General features: G+C 45.2%; 2 protein-coding genes across 11 annotated transcripts; one reads left to right on the top strand and one right to left on the bottom strand.

Moving 5' to 3' along the window:
• The first annotated feature begins 832 nt into the window (after window positions 1-832).
• On the top strand, window positions 833-16,009 carry csde1 (cold shock domain containing E1, RNA-binding). 10 transcript variants are annotated; one of them, XM_068733654.1, is made up of 24 exons: window positions 833-915; window positions 3,503-4,287; window positions 5,238-5,506; window positions 6,648-6,836; window positions 7,467-7,665; window positions 7,770-7,879; window positions 8,528-8,614; window positions 9,263-9,360; window positions 9,456-9,537; window positions 9,732-9,860; window positions 9,953-10,078; window positions 10,177-10,392; window positions 10,498-10,668; window positions 10,751-10,915; window positions 11,088-11,099; window positions 11,321-11,338; window positions 12,152-12,259; window positions 12,440-12,618; window positions 12,725-12,837; window positions 12,944-13,063; window positions 13,164-13,342; window positions 13,464-13,627; window positions 13,982-14,114; window positions 14,277-16,009. In XM_068733654.1, the coding sequence occupies exons 3-24, from the start codon at window positions 5,381-5,383 to the stop codon at window positions 14,322-14,324; spliced, it is 2,772 nt and encodes a 923-aa protein (XP_068589755.1). In that variant the 5' UTR covers window positions 833-915; window positions 3,503-4,287; window positions 5,238-5,380; the 3' UTR covers window positions 14,325-16,009. The 10 variants fall into 10 exon arrangements, with proteins under 10 accessions (XP_068589755.1, XP_068589754.1, XP_068589750.1 ...); XM_068733653.1 differs by having other exon boundaries at window positions 7,770-7,936; window positions 10,498-10,638; XM_068733649.1 differs by having other exon boundaries at window positions 7,770-7,936.
• A 115-nt stretch (window positions 16,010-16,124) lies between these two features.
• LOC137889490 (ras association domain-containing protein 8-like) lies at window positions 16,125-18,683 on the bottom strand. Its single transcript, XM_068733372.1, has 3 exons — window positions 18,606-18,683; window positions 18,218-18,330; window positions 16,125-18,136 (listed from the first exon to the last, which is right to left on the bottom strand). The coding sequence occupies exons 2-3, from the start codon at window positions 18,318-18,320 to the stop codon at window positions 16,821-16,823; spliced, it is 1,419 nt and encodes a 472-aa protein (XP_068589473.1). The 5' UTR covers window positions 18,321-18,330; window positions 18,606-18,683; the 3' UTR covers window positions 16,125-16,820.
• Between the last annotated feature and the right edge of the window lie 223 nt (window positions 18,684-18,906).

Genomic DNA, 18,906 nt, shown 5'->3' with positions numbered 1-18,906 from the left:
CCTTTATCGTTAACGCGAATCGCACATTAACTTGAAGGTATATACCGCCATCTACTGGAGAGATCAGAGGGGCGTTTGACAGCAGCAATTGTGAGACTGATTTAATAGTTATGCATATCCAAAATATGCTTGTGATTCTCAAAACAAAACAACTCAACTGCACAGGAGTGGGCAAAATGTGAGTTAGTAAGGGTCCTATCCGAAGAGGACTTAAAGGAAAATAAATGAGAGGAAACTGAGCCTTTCATAAAAATCATAAAAATCGAAAAAAATCTATTCTGTGTTTCAAATATTCCCATTGAAATCGCCCAGGCATATATAACAAACAATTAATCATGGTCTGTTATTATTGTATCATCTATACGTTCTCGCCACAGAGAACTGCCATGAAACAGAGAGTGTTTTGTTTTACTTGGTGTTTTATAAAACTTTCCAATTGTTCTTATGTTGTTGGAGATTTGACTATTATTTAATTATATTTGATTTCAGCTATTCAAGAGTTTAAAGTCATCATCAAAGGAGTGAATAATTGAAATGAGATGTATCGCGGCCTCGAATAACATTTGAGTGACACAATAAGTGCCCGATGGCATACTGTAACATTTCCCTGACAATCGATTTAATTCTTGAACACCCCTCAACCTGCAACGTGTGGCCTTAGAAACTATATTTCCAGTGACACGGCTCGTATATATCTTCTTTCTAGCCCAGTTTGATAAAATGCCTAGTCCTGGTCATTTCGGAACCGCGATCGGGGTTATTTATCAGCAGCTCCGCGGCAGTGGCCCCTCTCTCCTTTCAGGGTCTTTGGACGTACTCACGTTGTCAAATATCGCGATAACTGCCTCCCTAATCACTACGTAATGTGCCGTGCTGCTTCTAGCGGCGCTGGTGACAGTGCTGAAAGCTGTTGGGGTAAGTTTTTATTAATTATTCTGTTTTATGGAACATTTCAAACATTAGTTTGAGTTGTGTCAGTAAGACATTTATATTTTTTATCCAGTGGGTCTTGCAAATTGAACGGGTTATCCAGCTTTTAGTCGTACGCAGAGCTCGGGCCTGGGTGGGGGCAGCCGTGTTTCTCCTCTCCATAAATCACCACACACAAGGACCGAGCTAGCTAACCGCTGTTAGCCACCTAGCATTGTGAACGGCCTCGCGACATTGTTCACGAGACGCATAAACAACTCTATGTATATCTAAAACGTGTAACGCTACAGAAGAGGCACCGCGTTGGTGAAGTGGATGTGTTAAACATGTTACACATTAGTGACAGACGCCGTAACGTTAATGGAGCAGCATTGAGTGCGATCCTTCGCCATAGTTTCTTTGTTGTTCCATCCTCGTGCCGTAAGCTTGCCGTTATCTTGGCATATGTACAATAAACTCGATTAACGTCAATTAACACTACTGACGATTTATTTATACCGTGATTAGCTAGTTATAAGTTTACATGGCCCTTGTGATGGCTAACGTCATTGGTTATGGTCCCGTTTGTGCTTCGGCGTCACTTCAGTATCGACCGTTCACAACTACAATGTGTCCGTTAAATCCAGTTTCTATCAAAATACCCGTTATCTTGGGGGGGGTTCTACAGGATTTTCATTTAAATACATGAGGTACTTGTTAAAACACGGGTGTCTTGAATTTGTTGCGACACCCTATTGTTTTTGCAAGCCTCAAATATTTTTCTACAAAGTGTAAGCATTTCAGAATAAACCACAAACAATTAAACGCGCAGTTATATTTTTGGTGGAGCTTGGTATGCTTGTCTCGGTGCTCAATAACGACAATTGTATTATTTTACTTTCTGCGAACTTTATGCCGAGACTCCAAGCTTTGCCACGTACTCGTGATGATAACCAAAAAAACTGCCAGAAAAACGCCAGATGTGCTAACTATGTGACCGAACTTGTGGCGTAATGACAGTGTCGCAGTTAAATCATTTACATGTAAAAGTCGGAAACACCCGGGGTATAATCGCTGTTTACGACGTTAGCATTAGCGGGGATGCTAATCTGTCTCGATGTGTTTGTCCACGCAAGGTCATTAAGATGATGCGCTCTTTATTTTATTTTGTTTACTTGACTCTCACCGCGTGCGTTAGTTTGACTAGCAAGCGGTAAAATGGCGAGACGCGGTCCATCTTCGATTGTGCGGGCACACCTTTTTAGAGTTTGACGGGTTGGACATTAAGCTAGCTTAGATGTGACGTCTCTCGATAGCGTTTCGTGCTGCAACGTGTTGGACACGGCCATGTTGGCAGCTCCAGCTGAGTATGGCGGATTGCTCGGAAGTCACATGGCTGGTACTGTCAGGGCGGTTGTTGTTCGGGCCCAGACCGGGGCTGTTAAAGTGAGCGAGACCGGAGACGTTATCGTGGGTTTATAAGCCCCTTCGTCGTGACTGCGGCCGTCTGTGCGGTCCCTACTCTTTGTTGTTTAATGATTACCGAAATCAACCGTGTCCATATTCCTCGTGCTCATTAGAAAGTGCTGACGGCCAATCGGTACTGGTTGCTTAGTGGGTGGACTGTTTTTTTTTTTTTTTTTTCCTGTTACTGCGCCACCAAAAGCTGGGGGGGGGCGAGCAGAGGAACCATCTCCCCCAAGGTTGTTTTCACTGAACAGTCGTCCATATTCGTTGCTCATAACCTTTAACCCACTTCACCAATCCATCATGTGATAACTGACTTCATTTGTGCTATCACTGCATTGTACAGCCATGCACATAAATTCATATAACATACATACATAACATCAATATCAAGGAGGCACCTTTTTAACAATTGAAAAGGCCTCTTTTTCTCCTGTTGGAGTCCCATTTGCGCAGTTTTACAACATTATATTTGTACTTTTTGGGAAGTCTGTGAGATGGGAGCCATTGCAACGCAGTCGTGGCAGAATATATATATATATCTATCGTGTGTCCTCGCTTAGCTCACCCAGCTTGTTTTCAAAGCTGTGTATTTAGGTCAACAACACTCTGCTCTAACTTACTGCGTTTGTAACAAAATGTAGCAAAGTTCATACACCACGGTATACGCACAAATGTAATTCATCTTGGTTGGTTGGTGGGCCTCAGCTGAACATAATAAGTGTGCAAAGATGAGTTTTAAAAAAACAAACGCAGGGCCCTGGTTAGAAATGGTGCCATAAATATCATGGCCTGAACTGAAAGGTATGCACAAACTGACTTGTTGATCCACAGCTCCCGCTTGCCAGTCAGCGAGCCGACATTGTGGGGTTTGGTCCAGAGGCAACTGAGGAAACAAAATTAAATTTTTTTTTTTATTCTTATGGGTCTGGGGGCAAAAAATCTAGTATTCTCAAAATATCCTCAAGCCACTGGTCCTCATTGTTTTTTCATTCTTAGACACTTGGAGCCCTCTGGATTTTTGTCTTTTACGTTAACCCTAGAAGTTTGATCTGTAAAGTTGTTAATCAACAAAGTGATGTGGAAATTCTGCTTGACTAACCAAATGTGCTTTCCCCCCCAACAGTATGAAGTGAAACGGAACTGAATTTTTGTACCATCCGCAACTGCTTCAAGTTCAGATCACCATAAGGAAACCGAAGACAAACCTTCCCGAAACAAGCAAAAGTTGCAACACAGAAGACGCGTAGAAAAACAACGGATCACTTCAAGGGTTTAACAAAAAAAAAAAATCACACGAAGAAGCAACCAAATCCTGAAACGACCAAAGAAGACGCACGTCAGCCCAATTGAAACCTCCAAGAGAAGCAATCCTGCGCCCAAGCATATTCTGAGAAGACTTAACTGATCTGAAACCAGAAGTTTGTGCCTACTCAACAGCTTTGACAAAGCACACGTCCCAACGCTGCTCCTAGCCCTCCTCATCCTCACCACATCACCGACTCACCACCGGGGTGTGGAGTGGGCTGCTATCTGCTAGTTTTATTTTCCCCCCCATAGTTTCCTCCCCCTATCTCTCCCCGTTTCTCTACTCCTCTCACTGTTTTCATTGTCAGTTTTTTTTCTAAGCAGTGTTATTGCACCTGCGTTTGCCTTTTTTTTTTGTTTTTGTTTTTTTGGCGCTAGATTTCTCCCTTTCTTTCGCTTTATGCAACCATCTAGAACTTGTGCCAGAAACCTGTAACAAGTGTGTGTGTGTGTGTGTGTGTGTGTGTGCGCGTGTGTGAGTGTGTGTGTGTGTGAGTGTGTCTGTGTGTGTGTGTTCGTTCAACTGTGTGCGTGAGGAGATCTGCCGGAACTGCCTAGTCAACGAGATCCTGAGAATTACAAGATTCAAGACGACAAATAAAGGTGGGTCTCAGTTTGGTGTTCCCTTCACAACATGAGGCCTATCATGTTAACAACAATTATACTTTTTAAATTGTGATTTAATTTGTCATGTTTTGAATGATTCCCCCACCCACACACACACACACACACACACACACACACTGTACGCTGACAATATTTCCCTGTAAAGGGTTTAAGAGTTGAGAGAAAAAATGAAAAGCGCAACTTGGGTGGAATTGGTAAATTCCCACTTTGTGCGCATTACCTTAATATACAGATTGGGAACCACTCTCAATTCTGATTTCGGTTTGGCCAGCTGCGCTCATTTTAGGCAGCGGTGCAGAGCTCGTTTTCTGTCGTTTTGTCACTGAACCCGAATATCAGCGCGCTTGTCCACTTTTGTCAAAGTCGGACGTTGTTGTAGCAAACAAACGGGCGTGCCGCCATTTTTACAATCTCTTTTTATCCAAACTGTATCTGGATTTGTGGCCTCAACAGTTAAAGTTTGAGGTTCTCAATTTTCAAATGGAAACACTGGTTGGCACACCGTCGACCACAGAGACGGAATTATCATTCGTGAGTGTGATTTTTGTAATGCCGAGTTGAAAGTTTGATAAGTCAGTGACCTCTACATTGCTATTTGCTTCAGATGGCTGTTGTTAAGACTTTACCCAGCTGGACTGAACCGCTGCCACCTCCAAACAGTTGAACTCTTTTTTTTTTTTTTGATTTAGTGTGACAATTATTTTATTGCCTTCCCACACCTTTTTTTTTTTTTTTTTTTTTTTTTTCTCCCTCCTTCGCCTCCTATTGTCGTTTTAAAGTCCTATCCTTCTCTGAATTTTTTTTTTCCAACTCTCCTCCCTGGGGGATAAAAGCCCACAGCTATTTTCTTTTTGTTGTGACACTTGGCACACTGGCTGACCTATCTGCCTTACCCGTTATGTTTGTTCCTCTCTTCACCCTTGCAGACATCCAGCGGTGTATCATTGGGTGGTTACATTAAAAAAAAAAAATACAAAAAATAGAGCGAAGCAAAAACAAACAGACATTCAAACAAGAAATCAAGTTCAGCAAGTGCTCAAGCAAGTTCGGTCTGAGTTTATGGGAAAATATGGGCAGCCCCTGGAAAGGCTTTGTTGAGTTTACCTTGCCTGCGTCGCCACCCACCGCGTTCGTTAGCGCTGACCTGAGCAGCACCTCCCCCGTCGGACTCAGCCTGTCGCCATATGGCCGATCCGTAAGTTCCACCTTCCCACCTCCTTTTCTACGTGCCCCACCCCCCATCGAGCACCCATCCACCCACCTTGCCCTGCATCTCTCTGCTGTGAATGGCCTAACCTCCTCCATCCTTTTCCGGGCTCCAGAGACTAGCCTCTTGTCAGCTGTGTTGTTGCAGGGTGAGGGGTGATCTGCTGGTTTAGACCGTAGAAATCTGGTCCTTTTCACGAGGCCTGAAGAGCCTTTTTTTTTTTTTTTGCGTCACAGCGATAAAACGTTTGTCTGGCTAGTTAAAGACAAATAAATTAAATGGGCACTTACCCATCACAATTGAACTATGGGTTTTTAAAATTTTGATTATTGATAGTAATCACTGCACAGGCATCCAAACCAAAAGCTCAGGCATGCGGCCTGTGTACTCCGGTCTTTTTAATGTCCTGTGTTTAAGGGCATTGAAGCGTGAAAGACCTCCATATTATTTTATGGCCTCTGTTAAGAGTAGTGCAGTACAGGGCCTAACAGAAGAGGCTGCTCTGGGACCCCCCCCCCCCCCCCCCCCCCTCTCTCATAACCCATCATCAACTCTATCCACTGTAGACGCACCTCTGTTTGACCCCTCATTTGCATTTTCCGGTCCTCCATTTTTCACTAGTTTTACTTCACTCGACCTTGAGTTACATTCGCTGCACTCCACTCGAACCACTTCACCTTAGCTGGCTGTGCAAAGAGGTTGGTTCATCTTCTTATTTTAATTTTTTTTCTAGTGTAGTCTGCCTTCTCTGTCCTCCTGTCTGGATACGCTAGCGTTTCTCAACTGCCGGTTAGTGCCATCGATGGATGCTCTGAATGTGAGACGGTTGCAGATCCGTTGTTGCGGTTTTCTCACTGCTCGGCGTTTTGATGTCAGGATTAGAGTATTGGTGGTTGTGATGAGCTTGAATATACTAAAATGGCATCTGAGAAATCGTCATGTAGTATATTGCGAAATGTATACACATCGGGCCTCCGATAATTGGTACTGGGTGTTGTCTGAAATAACGTCAGCTCAGCGAGGTCAAGCAGAAGTGTTTTACAACGTGACGCTGGATAACGACGTTCTGACTAAACCACTTGTGATGTCTGGCGACGCGTGTGCCGATGCTGTTGCCTCCTCCCAACAGCGTATCCAAGTCCTCTCCCCAGTGACAGAAATGGAGAGGGGCTCCTCCGAACCCCCGGTGGCCCGCAACACCGACTCCGCCCCGTCTACTTCCACTGATCCCGTGCCCATCCCCCGCTCCTCCTCCGTCTCTTGCCACCCCCACCCAGGAAGTAAAAAGCACAAGCGGACCCCCTTGTATCAGAGATCAGTAAGAGGGCATGTCCGGCGGCGCCCGCGCTGACTTTGAGCGGCTCCGTGAGCTGCCGTTGTGTCGTGTGACTTTGGCTAACAGCATGGTTTGTAGTTGCGTGGAGAGTTTAACCAGGGTGTTGTGGCAGGTTTTTGTTGACGTTCAGGTTTGATCACCGGTTGGTTGGTAGAGGACAGGTGAGCAGTCTTTGAACGTCTTGTCTCTCTAACCAGAGTTGCATGAAATGTTTCGCCAGTGCGTTGGTGATTTGGCCCTAAAAATCACATGTTTTCAGAGAATTTTAAGCGCATGGCACTTGTAACAGAACCAGGAAGTGCCACGCACTTTTGCTGTTTATTTTTTCCAGTGATTCTGAAGTTCAATCTAGGCGTTAAGAATGTGTGCTCCCCTCTGTCGATGGCCAGATGTAGACTCAGATGTAGCTTTCCTATTGCTTTCCCCCCCTCCCCACTTCCTCTTGAGGTTTGCTGTACCTGCATGTCTGAAGTGTTTATTATTTTGTGTTTAATTTTTTAAGGTTGGCATCAAACACTGCATTAAACTGCAAACTACTTTTTATTTTTTTATTTTGTCTGCTTCATGTTGATCTAACACTTGCTTCTTCTCTCCCCCCCCCCCCCCTCCCAGATGAGTTTTGACCCAGGCATGCTCCATAGCAATGGGCACACTGCGTATGCCAACGGCACGGGGCCCGGCATCCGAGAGACTGGTGTGGTAGAGAAGCTCCTGACGTCGTACGGGTTCATCCAGTGCTCCGAGCGTCAGGCCCGTCTCTTCTTCCACTGCTCCCAGTACAATGGCAACCTGCAGGAGCTTAAAATAGGAGGTGAGAGGCCCCGGACCTGTGACATAATGATGAATACCCAACTTGAAACGAAAAATGTGCTAAAGTGACTGTTTTTTTTTTTTCTCCCGCTTCTCTGTCCCCAGATGATGTAGAGTTTGAGGTATCCTCTGACAGGCGCACTGGCAAGCCCATAGCAGTGAAGCTGCTAAAGATAAAGCCAGAGGTGCTGCCAGAGGAGCGCATCTCGGGCCAGGTGGGGCCAGACGTGCACGCCTATCCCTTTACTGTGCTGCATGGTTATATTCATCCAGTTAAGGAACACCATTTTATTTTTGGTTCTGTCGTTGTCTGTCAATTGAACATTTATACGGCCCATTGTGTTTTGTTTTGTTTTTGTTATTTTTCGGCTAGGGGATGTCGTTAAATTAGATCCCCCGCCTCCTAATGCTGCATTTAAACCTAAAGAACAACCTATCCCATCAAGACTTAGAAAACATTTGAATTGCAAATTGGCTTGTTGTGCTGATATGCATGTTTGCTGGAGGTGCTGAATATCTATAGACCAGATCTAGTATAGCGATCAATGTAACTGCCCAGTGGGTGTTTTTCATTTTGTGTGTTAATGCTCACAGTAAGTAGTTTAGCGCAGTTAGTCAGTCTCTCAAACAGATCTTACATGTACAGGTCTTTTAAAGATTAGAAATGCACACACATAACGTCTACCTGTTACTTTTGAAATTCAGCCATTTCATCCATCACAACTATTTTTAGTCGGGCTTTGCAATTTCAATGGATTTCCAACCTACGGCTGGCAACGCAGTGCGCTAACGGCCTCCGTCTGTCATTTCCTCCTCCTCCTCCTCCTCCTCCTCCTCCTCCTCTTCCTCCTCCTCCTCCGCAGGTTGTCTCGTCGATCCCGGTGCACTTGGATGGAAAGTCGGCTCCCGGCCAGGTGCCCACTGGCAGCGTGTGTTATGAAAGAAACGGGGTAAGTGACACGGGCTGCAGCAGTGGGGCTTCTGTGATTAGTCGGCGTTATCGATGACGTTGTCGGCGGAAACGTTTTATAGCGACAAAAAACTGGGGAGCGTCTTGTAGAGAAATGCTAGTGTATTGATTTTTATTACCAACAAGGTTATGTGTACTGTAACAATATATAGGGAGCATATTTTAGATCCTCTTATTATAAGATTTTGATTTGAAGAACCTGAATGACTTGCTCCATGCTTTGCTTGGTTTTGCTAAATGGCTTCTTGCACCTGCTTCCATGTTGTGTGTCTACATGGACACGAGTAAGACGTTTCTGTGTATACAACAACAGTAACTCTCGCTTTCTTTAGGAATACTCCAGCTAGCATATTAGGGTTGCTCATAAACAGGGAAGTGGTGTTAACGGTGTTAATGGTGTTAAAGACGTAATGCGGTTGCAGGCCTGGTGCTTTATGCTACACAAGAAAAACAAAAGTGCTCCTTTTTGACTTTACATCAGGATCGGCAACAACATTAGTGAATTCCTCGGGCAGACAATATCGACGGCATCTTAACATTTGAACAAATTCGATCAGGGATAAGGTTGTTTTTTTTTTAACTCCTTGAACGTCCCGAACCCTTTTAACGCCGCTGTGACGTTCCACAGGAAGTGTTCTACCTTACCTACAGCCCCGATGACGTGGAGGGAAACCTCCACCTGGACACAGGCGACAAAGTCAGCTTTTACATGGATACCAACAAGCAGTAAGTCTTCACGCCGCGTCGGTATCGCCTCAATAATCCCCCGCTTACACTCAATTTTTTTTTTTTTTTTACATCTAACCTTTTTCGTATTTCAGCACCGGTGCAGTCAGCGCTCGTAATATTCAACTTGTGAAGAAAAAGCAAATGAGGTGCCAGGGTGTGGTGTGTGCTACGAAGGTAAGGAAGTAGCTGTACAGAGGATTTACCAACCTAGACACACGGATCTGCTTTAGATTGATGTCGGGTAGCCCAGCGTCGTATGTAAATGCTAAATTGTCTGGTTCCATACTATTAGTTCCACCACACAGATGAATACAATGATGATATATTGACTCAACTCCCATTACGTTGAACCACGCGTTGTTTTTCAGGAGGCCTTTGGCTTCATTGAGCGGGCCGACGTGGTGAAGGAGATCTTCTTCCACTACAGCGAGTTCAAGGGTGATCTTGAGGCTCTGCAGGCTGGAGACGACGTCGAGTTCACCATCAAGGACAGAAACGTAGGCGTAGACGAATCCCCCCTTACTCTCCGATGACCTGGCCGAGTGCGTACGCGTACAGTTGTTCACGTTTCGTGTTCTCTTGGCCGTAGGGTAAAGAGGTGGCCACCGAGGTGAGGCTGCTCCCCCAGGGGACGGTGATCTTCGAGGACATCAGCATCGAGCAGTTCGAGGGCACCGTCGTCAAAGTCATCCCCAAGGTCCCCACCAAAAACCAGGCAAGGAGATCACGAGTCGGCTAGTTGAATGATGCGTCCGAGAAGTCTTTAAGCCGTATCCAGGAATGTGAAATCTGTCCTCGATGCTTCCTCCGCAGAACGACCCCCTGCCGGGCCGCATCAGTTCCCGCATCGGCTTCAATGACAAGGAGCTGCCGTTCGGCGAGAAGGACACAAAGTCCAAGGTGACCCTTCTGGAGGGAGACCACATACAGTTCAACATCTCCACCGACCGCAGGGACAAGCTGGAGAGGGCCACCAACATCGACATCTTCCCGGACACCTTTGACTTCACCAAGGAGACCCGTGAAATGGTGGGGATGAGAGAGAAACGAATCAATTATATAATGTAGTGCATCGCTGTCGAGATGTCGGCGTCCACATTCTTTGAACTGAAGCGAATACCTGTCTTCTTCCAGGGCGTGATCGCGGCGATACGCGACGGCTTTGGCTTCATCAAGTGCGTCGACCGGGACGCCAGGATGTTCTTCCACTTCAGTGAAGTCCTGGAGGAAAGCCAGCTGCACATCTCAGATGAAGTGGAGTTCACTGTTGTGCCCGTAGGTCCTGTTTATAAGCTTTTCACAAAAGTATGTATTCTGTCTCATTACTTAATCGGGCACTATTTGGGTTGTTGTTTGCAAGCTAAGTCAAATGTCCCGATGTCCCCAGGACATGCTGTCGGCTCAGAGGAACCACGCGGTGCGCATCAAGAAGCTGCCCAAGGGCTCCGTGTCCTTCCATACCCAGTCTGAGCAGCGCTTCATGGGTGTGGTGGAGAAGGAGGTTGTGGGAACCAACACCAAGAACGCCAGTCCCACCAAGGCCAAGGAAAAGGTACCATGAGTCAAGACGAACATTGTGCTACGTGAAAACAAACCCAGTGCATTCAAAGAAAACAATGGCCTCGTAGTCCTTCACGTCATCCCTCTTTCCAATTTCTGTTTTACTTCTAATTTTCCTCTTTTCTTTCTCGTCCAATGGTCCTTCATGCTCCTTGTTGGTTTAGAAAAAAGACAAGGTAGGACTGAGATGTTGTGCATGAAGCCACATGATTAAAGTCTCAAGTCTCTAAGCAAATGTTGTCAGGCTTACACCAACAGTCTGTGCAATTCACTAACCTTTAGTCTAAGAAATCATTACTTAATTCCTAGACTTCACTTGGAACAGTTGACAAATAATGCAGCAAGTGTGATGTTGCCTTGTTGTCTAACGGGTGTCTGTTTCTCTTGTTTTTCCAAGGCTAAAGTTGTAGAAAAGGTTGGTCTATGCAGGCTTCTGGCCCGCCGATTGCCTCCTTTAGTTGACAGCATGGTATTTGATCCCCAATTAACCCTTAGAAACATGCACTCAAACTTCATTTCACTGATTCAGTGAGTTGTGTGGCTGCACAATTAATGAATAATCAGTAGTCCCAATCTCTAGTACCAACAGTCTGTCGCTTGTCTTTTAGCAGCAGCACCATCATTTAATGAACTTCTTCTCCTATCTCTTACTCTGGTCCTTTTTTAAAAAAGAAGAAAAAGAATTGTTTACACAATTGAAATTAAGACATTTTTGCAATCAAAACAATTATACTTATTGGTTGCAGCATGATCAAAACAACAGATTAAGAAGCATAAAATGGTCTGCTCAATTTTCCGCGATCAATCAGCCTGGCAAGCTTAATTTGTTCTCTCGCCGATAATGCCAGTAAATTGCATGCCGCGATTGGTTCAGGCAATTACTGCGAATAACCGAGGGGAGAATATATCATGCGAAGGCTGCGGAAGTGTTCCCAGTGAAACCGCAATACTGACCTGTGATTATGCGGCCCTGCGTAGCGGGCCGTACCGCGGAGCTGTCGCGGTAGACTCGGCCAGCGCTGCTAACCAACTCGGCTGCTCCAGAAATCTCACAAGCTTGTGTGGGCTGTCTGCGCACCATCTTCTAATACACCACACACCTTTTTTTTAAAATCCTCTGAGACACGGAAGCGGGTGTAGCGTTGGCGAGCCCGTCGGCCGTGCCTTGGGCCAGCTGGGTGTGGCGTCTTATGATGCTCATTATGCAATTTGTTGCCCCTCTCTGTAGGAGGCTGAGGAAGGAGTGATTGCATATGAAGACTGCGGAGTGAAGCTCACGGTGCCGTACCATAACAAGGACCTAGAGGGAGGAGGATACCCACAGGTTGGAGACAAGGTATACAGTGACTCTACACTCAGTTACTGTCTTTGAGGTACGACGAGGGCCGTACAAAGAGTAAAAATACAATGTAGAACTCCTGATATTGCCCAACTTTTGAGGCTGCGTGTTCCAGTGGTGCTTTAGATTCTTCAAACTCCCCCCGTTTGTGACTTATGAACCCGTTTTGTCCTCTAGGTGGAGTTCTCCATCAACGAAGTGAAGCGCACTGGCCTGCAGAGCGCAGTGTCCATTAGGGTCCTCAACCGCAATGCCTCCAACGCCAAGAGACTGCTCGGATTTGTCGCCACGCTGAAGGACAACTTTGGCTTCATCGAGACGGCAAACCACGACCAGGAGATTTTCTTTCACTACAGGTAGAGGCTTCGGACGAGTCGGTCGCCATTTTACTGAACGGCATCCAAAGACCTGCCGATTCAAGTCTCGGGTGTATAAACGTTTGTTTTTTTTTTCTCCTCGCAGTGAAATGTGTGGGGACTTGGAGAACTTGGAGCTGGGCGACACAGTGGAGTACACTCTCTCTAAGGGAAAAGGAAACAAAGTCAGTGCTGAGAAGGTTACCAAAGTGGCTGCAGGTATGAAGGGGGTTTGATTTTGAATATGTCGCATTTGTTGGTGGGAGTGTCAACAAATAAATGAATATATACACGGTATGTGAAATCCACTGTTCTCCACTTTTAGTGAATGGCATTAGCGAGGATGTCGGTGCGACAGTGACGATGGGGAAGGTCATCCGTCCCTTGCGCAGCGTGGACCCCTCCCAGACGGAATACCAAGGGCTGATTGAAGTCACAGAGGAAGGTTGGTGTCGCTTGTAGACCTTTTTTTTTTTTTTTTTTTTTTCCACAGTGTTTCCTTGGGTTGGAATAAGATGTCACCCTTCCTTCTGGATTGTTTTAAGGTTCACCTAAAAGCCAGAATTACCCCTTTGGAATCATGGGCATGTCAAACAAGGCCGATTGCCTGCAGAAAGGAGAACTTGTGAAGTTCCATGTTTGCACAGTAGCCCAAACTGGACAGAAGATGGCCTGTAACGTGGTCCCTCAGCGCAGAGCGATGGTGGAGTGTGTCAAAGACCAGGTAGGTTTCATTAGAGGCTCATCGCATCACGCGTATCACAAACCTCCAGTGTTGAAGTAACCGTGACTACAGCACAGGTTGCACTGGTAAATTATTTGTTTTTCTCTCCCCCCCTCCGCAGTTTGGCTTCATCACATATGAAGTCGGTGAGAGCAAGAAGCTGTTCTTCCACGTAAAGGAGGTGCAAGACGGCCTAGAGCTCCAGACCGGGGATGAGGTGGAGTTCTCAGTCGTCCTCAATCAACGCACAGGAAAATGTAGTGCCTGCAACGTGCGCAGAGTCAGGTGAGAGCTGCACCACCTGGATTTGGTTCACTTCATTAGAATTGGCCTTTTTGCTGAGCTTGTCTGCAATATTCAGTATATTTGGCAACATTGTCAATCGAAAAAAATGAGGCTATGGTTTTAGTATTTATATATTACATTATTTTTTAAATTTTGATCTAATTTGACTGCTTAACCACGATACATTTATTCCGTGTATTTAACTTTTTCTTTGTGCGCTTTAGTCTCTTTGCGTTCTCTCCATTGTCTTGTTTTTGTCGTGTCCATCCTTTTTGTAAAGCACTTTGAATTGCATTTGATTTTTTTTTTTTTAAATGCGCTACGCAAGTAAAACTTGATTGACTGACGTTACAGCGAGGGGCCTAAACCGGTGGCGACTCCGCGCCCGGATCGACTGGTGAACCGGTTGAAGAGCATCACCCTGGACGACGCCAGCGCCCCTCGCCTGGTGATCGTGAGACAGCCCCGTGGTCCCGACAATTCAAAGGTACCGCCGCATTAATGTCCGCGCCGCAAGCCTCGGCCCCTATTCAAATACCGCTTTAACGCATTTTTGTATCAAATATTGTAAATGCAAAAGTTGTTGAGAAAATTCCGTGCATTTATGCAAACTGCAACGCTGATGCACAACCCCTCCTCTTCTTCACAGGGCTTCAATGTGGAGCGCAAGACTCGCCAGCCCGGTGTCATTGACTGAGCAATACACAGCCCCGCCCTGTTTGCCATTGGTGGGATGCTGTCCCAACGTGTGACGGCAGGGGATAAGGGAAATTTCATTTGACACATGCTTGAACACAGACTCACACACACACACACACACACACACACACACACACACGCACGGTAATCGGCATGTGTAATCTTTGTCCCCATCGATACCTGCAAGGGAACTTTTTCTCATTCCACAGTTCCCTGACTCCCATGTATGATGTACTTGATACAGAGTTCCACGCTGCAGTGTACATGGGGGTCTCCGTGTGTGTGTGTGTGTGTGTGTGTGTGTGTGTGTGTGTGTGTGTGTGTGTGTGTGTGTGCTCGTGTGTAATGTATCCTAGAATTAATTATAGTGTGTACCAGAGGTATTTGTTTCTGAGGGTCTCGTCCCTCTAAATCAGAGTGGCTGTGTGGCTGTCTATGTCTCGATCTTTTGAATCTGCTGTTTGTTTTTTTTTCTGGAATTCTGCACCTGTTGTCTGTCCAGTACTTTGCCTGGTGGCGTCTCATGTCTTTATGCATCTGCTTCGGGTTTTTTTTTTTTGTTTTGTTGTTTTTTTCCCCCTCTGTCTTTCTCTCTCTCATATTTTTGCTCCTTTACCCATGGAAACTTAAAGAAAAAAAAAATGGTTTTATTGTCAAGTTTCCACTATTGTATGCTTTCCTACAAGACGCATAAAGCAAAGCAAAAGTTCCCTCCATAAGGAGGATCATATTTCTCATGTGCGAGCTTAAACTGAAGATTCTTCTCTGCTCGTTTTTTTGAGCAGTTTTTAAAACGCTTTATTGAAGAGCTGAAGTGAAAGCATGGTGTGTGTGTGTGTGTGTGTGTGTGTTGTGTGTTGTGTGTGTGATGTGTGTGTGTGTGTGATGTGTGTGTGAACGTTAATGTAGTTGATCTGATGGGATTTACTTTTACGAACTGGAGCCTTTAGATACCTTTTTGGTATTCACATGCTCCACCTAAGCAATTTTTCCCAGGTGCAGAATTCCTTGTGGCATCTTATCTCTGCAGTTATTTTATACTGTTACTGTTTTTTTGTTTTTTTCTTGCACATATTTTAGCTTTTTTTCCATTGAAATTCAATCTGCTAATATTGAATTAAGTAAGAATAAGGTGCCTAAAAACCACAAGCAAAATAATAAAAAAAAAGAATAAACAAAAAATTAGATGTATCTTCTGTTCTCAGCCAACCGCCAAAACATTCAGAACAATCTAAGGGTGGCTTTCTTTTCTAGTAGAAATAATACTGATATGCATCCCAAACCTGTGGGTTGAACTATACTGTATGTGATGTGTGCTTTTTTTTCTTTTTTTCTTTTTTTTTTTTTTTTCTTTTTTTCTTGCGCTTAATGAAAGTTCATTGAAACTTCAGATATAACAAAACAAATTTAACTTAAAGAATGAGAAAGGTAAAGTATTAGAAATTCAGTAGAAAAAAAAGAAAAAGGAAGAAAAAAAAAATCATTATGAATCAGGTTATGAGTTATCAGCGCTGGAGACATGGTGGGTGAGCTCTTGTGCCTCCTGCACATTAAGTTTCAGTCAAAAAAAAAATTTCAATTTTGGAGATCACGGGGTTTCTTTTGAACCACCAACAGAGGTTCTCATGTACTTTTGTTAATGGTCTTGAATGAAACAATTGAATTAAAGTTTTATGAAAATCACATGCTGATTTGTAATTGTCTCATTTTTATTTATGACTGAATTAACAAAAAAAAACTTCAAGCAAAAACTTGTAACTCTGAAAACTATTTTATTACGTTGACCAATACACTCCAGTACACTTATGTGCAAGAAATCACCTCATACATATATACATTTTCAGAAATTTGTTAGTGAAAACAAAAAGACAAAGGTGCGTCTGTATAGCAGTGTGCGTCAGTTACATTAATACAATTTACACATTCACCAGAGACGTAGCTCAATGGAAGCTTTCAGTCCTCTAAACTTGCACCAGCTCTCTTGAGGTCTGCAGTTCTTTGAGTTACAGAGAACCGTAACGATCCACATTTTATTTGTGATGCTGTTTTTGAGGACACGAGGCAGTTCAATATAAAAAGTACATTTTCCCTCATTTTGGACAGAATCCCCAAAATGCACAGATGAAGCGGTCTTCTTAGCTTTGGATTTCTCTCAGTAAGACTGTAGCATGTAAGCTGCAATATATTCCATAATTTAGAACTCGAGGTGCAGGGATTGATAACTCAGTGACGAGGAATCCTATACCTGCAGATCTAATTTGAATTTAATGTCGTTTGTGAATCTTCTTTTGTTTTCTGTTCATAAAAAAAGTGCTGTACACAAAAAAAGACTCAAACCTTTTATGGAAGCACTTCCTGTTAGACTCTCAGGGGAGCACTTCTAACATACGTTTAACATCAAATTGCCAACTGCATACAAATGCTACCACATACAATTAGTGTGCGGTGAAGCTTATTTACTGACTTCATGTTTTTGACCTCTGTAAATGTGATTCTAGACCTTGGTACCGCCCAGATAGATGGTGAGCTCAGAGCGGTGAATCGCCGCCTTTTTAGTCTGCGACTGAGGGGTTTGGGCTTGAGCCCAGCGCGTCCACCACTCCCTCAGCTCGGTGGGCCCCGTGGGCCGCCGCTCCTTTATCTGGCTGGGAGGAACTCGAGCGTGAGGAGGGTTCAAGTCCTCTCTGGGCGGGAACTTCCTGTTAACCTCTACATCCCCATTTGGATCAGATTGTTGCTGATTTAGGTCCTGGGTCGGGGCGGCGGAGATCTCCGTGGCAGCGTTTGCACCGGCTTTCGAATCTTCTTGACCGGCGTCTTGAGCGGAGAAGAAATCGAACCCCTGCATTTTGCGCTTGTAATCCTCCAGTTTGGCCTTGCACCCCGCAGCGTTTTCCCTCATCTCGAGGAACTGGCGTTGCAAATCTTTCTCGTAGCCTTCCTCTGCCTTTAGCTCGTTCTCCCAGAACTTGATCTGCTCCGTCTCTTCCACCGTCCTCTGCTGGGCTTCCTGCTGGGCTTCCTGCTGGGCTTCCTTAACCGCCTGTTTTTCCTCGAGCTCCAAAATCAGTCTGTCCGTGTTTAGTATCTGAACCTGCAAGTCCTGCAGACGGCCAAGTTGATGCATTATGGTTTCTCTTAGACCGTCTTTCGCCGTCGCATCGTTTGAATTGGACAAAACATTTGATTTGACCTCTAAGCGTTTGCTTTCCTTCCCCCTCGTCTGACTTCCCATGCAGCAGGACGTTTGATGATCCAAGTCTGACTTTAGACTTTTCTGACCCCTGACTTTGCTTCTACTACTTCGACCTGAGTTGCCTTCGTCAACGGTGAGAGAAACGGCCAAAGAGCTGCGATCCCTTTTATCTGTCCTCTTACTGCTTTCCTTGTCACGGGCTGTACTGTAGACCTTCCCTTTGCCCAGACTCTCCAGCCATTCCCAAGCCTCCTCCATGAGCGTCAGAGACTTCCTTTTAGGCCTTTTCGGATCCTCTTTTTTGTGCTGCTCGGCCTCTTGCCTTGAACAGGACAGCGGTGGCAAGCTTTGACGATGCAATCCTAGCGAGCCGCTGCACCGCCGCATTCTGGTGCCCGCGTCTTTTCTTCTCAATGGCGGGCAGGGCTGGTACCGGCCCACTTTTGCCCTGCTCATATCATCCCAGGCCGAGGGCCCGTTGTGGAGCAGCGTGAGCCGGACCTCCCTGGCCTGCTCGCCGTATTTCTCGAGAGTCTCCAGAAGGCATTCGTTGGGGGCCATGCACCGCTCAAAGTCTTTAAATTTCTCCTGTAACGTGTAGCGCCCGGGTTGACCTGCAGAGAAGGACGACACTGTGTTTGTCAGCATGCCGGAACATAAATCGTTTTACAACGTAGAACCACGGATATGCATACTTAGTGCCTGAGCCAACGCTATGACCACGTCTTGACATGTGGTTTCCTCTGTAACGCCACACACCACGCGTGGGAGACCGTCCACCGACACCTTCACCTCCATTGAGCCCAATCTGTTATTTGAACAAGGACATTGAAGTTTAGTCGATGTGTGGCACATTGTGCGGGGCGCTTGTTCTATGGTAGGGTAAGTGGTGGAGACAGCGATAGAACCCCCGTTAACATTCACCGTTATCTGTCTGGCCATCACGCGTTGGTCCAGCTTGAGGGCAGTTTAAAGCATTTTTCTGGCTGACTACAGTGACAGCGTCCCCATAATACTGACACTGAATGAACAGAAAATACACTTTTAATAATGGCTTTAAAAGGAATTATTAAAAGCACCTACCTTTTTATTTATTTAGTTTGTCCTGTGTGTAGTACAGATGCTTGGACCTCTCTGCTCTGGGGGAACGGTCTGGTCGGGAGGAACTCTCGGGCAATTAAGAGCAATTAGAATTCCTGAAGTCACCTACCACTGGAGGACGGCTTATGATCCCACCCATCTTGCACTTTATTTTGCTTGAAAAAAAACACAGAAAAATTGAATTACAGTTTGTATAAAATTGTGTGACAGAAGCAAACAAAAAGCTTGTTTTAATTCTCATAACATGATTGTGTGTGTGTGTGTGTGTGTGTGTGTGTGTGTG

The sequence above is a fragment of the Cebidichthys violaceus genome, unplaced genomic scaffold, assembly GCF_023349555.1.
Source record: "Cebidichthys violaceus isolate CVI_PGR_0920_01 unplaced genomic scaffold, fCebVio1.0.p SCAF_6, whole genome shotgun sequence".
NCBI classification, from domain to species: domain Eukaryota; kingdom Metazoa; phylum Chordata; class Actinopteri; order Perciformes; family Stichaeidae; genus Cebidichthys; species Cebidichthys violaceus.
The sequence above is the reverse complement of the archived record's forward strand: the minus strand, read 5'-3'. Positions and strand labels throughout refer to the sequence as shown.

Excerpts from the sequence above, each read along its gene's own strand:
- csde1 (XM_068733649.1), top strand. The coding sequence starts at position 5,381 with ATGGGCAGCCCCTGGAAAGGCTTTGTTGAGTTTACCTTGCCTGCGTCG. Across the intron at positions 9,361-9,455 it reads TACATGGATACCAACAAGCA|CACCGGTGCAGTCAGCGCTC; the intron begins GTAAGTCTTCAC and ends TTCGTATTTCAG. Across the intron at positions 13,628-13,981 it reads TGCAACGTGCGCAGAGTCAG|CGAGGGGCCTAAACCGGTGG; the intron begins GTGAGAGCTGCA and ends CTGACGTTACAG.
- LOC137889490 (XM_068733372.1), bottom strand. The coding sequence starts at position 18,320 with ATGGAGGTGAAGGTGTCGGTGGACGGTCTCCCACGCGTGGTGTGTGGC. Across the intron at positions 18,137-18,217 it reads AGCGTTGGCTCAGGCACTAA|GTCAACCCGGGCGCTACACG; the intron begins GTATGCATATCC and ends CCTTCTCTGCAG.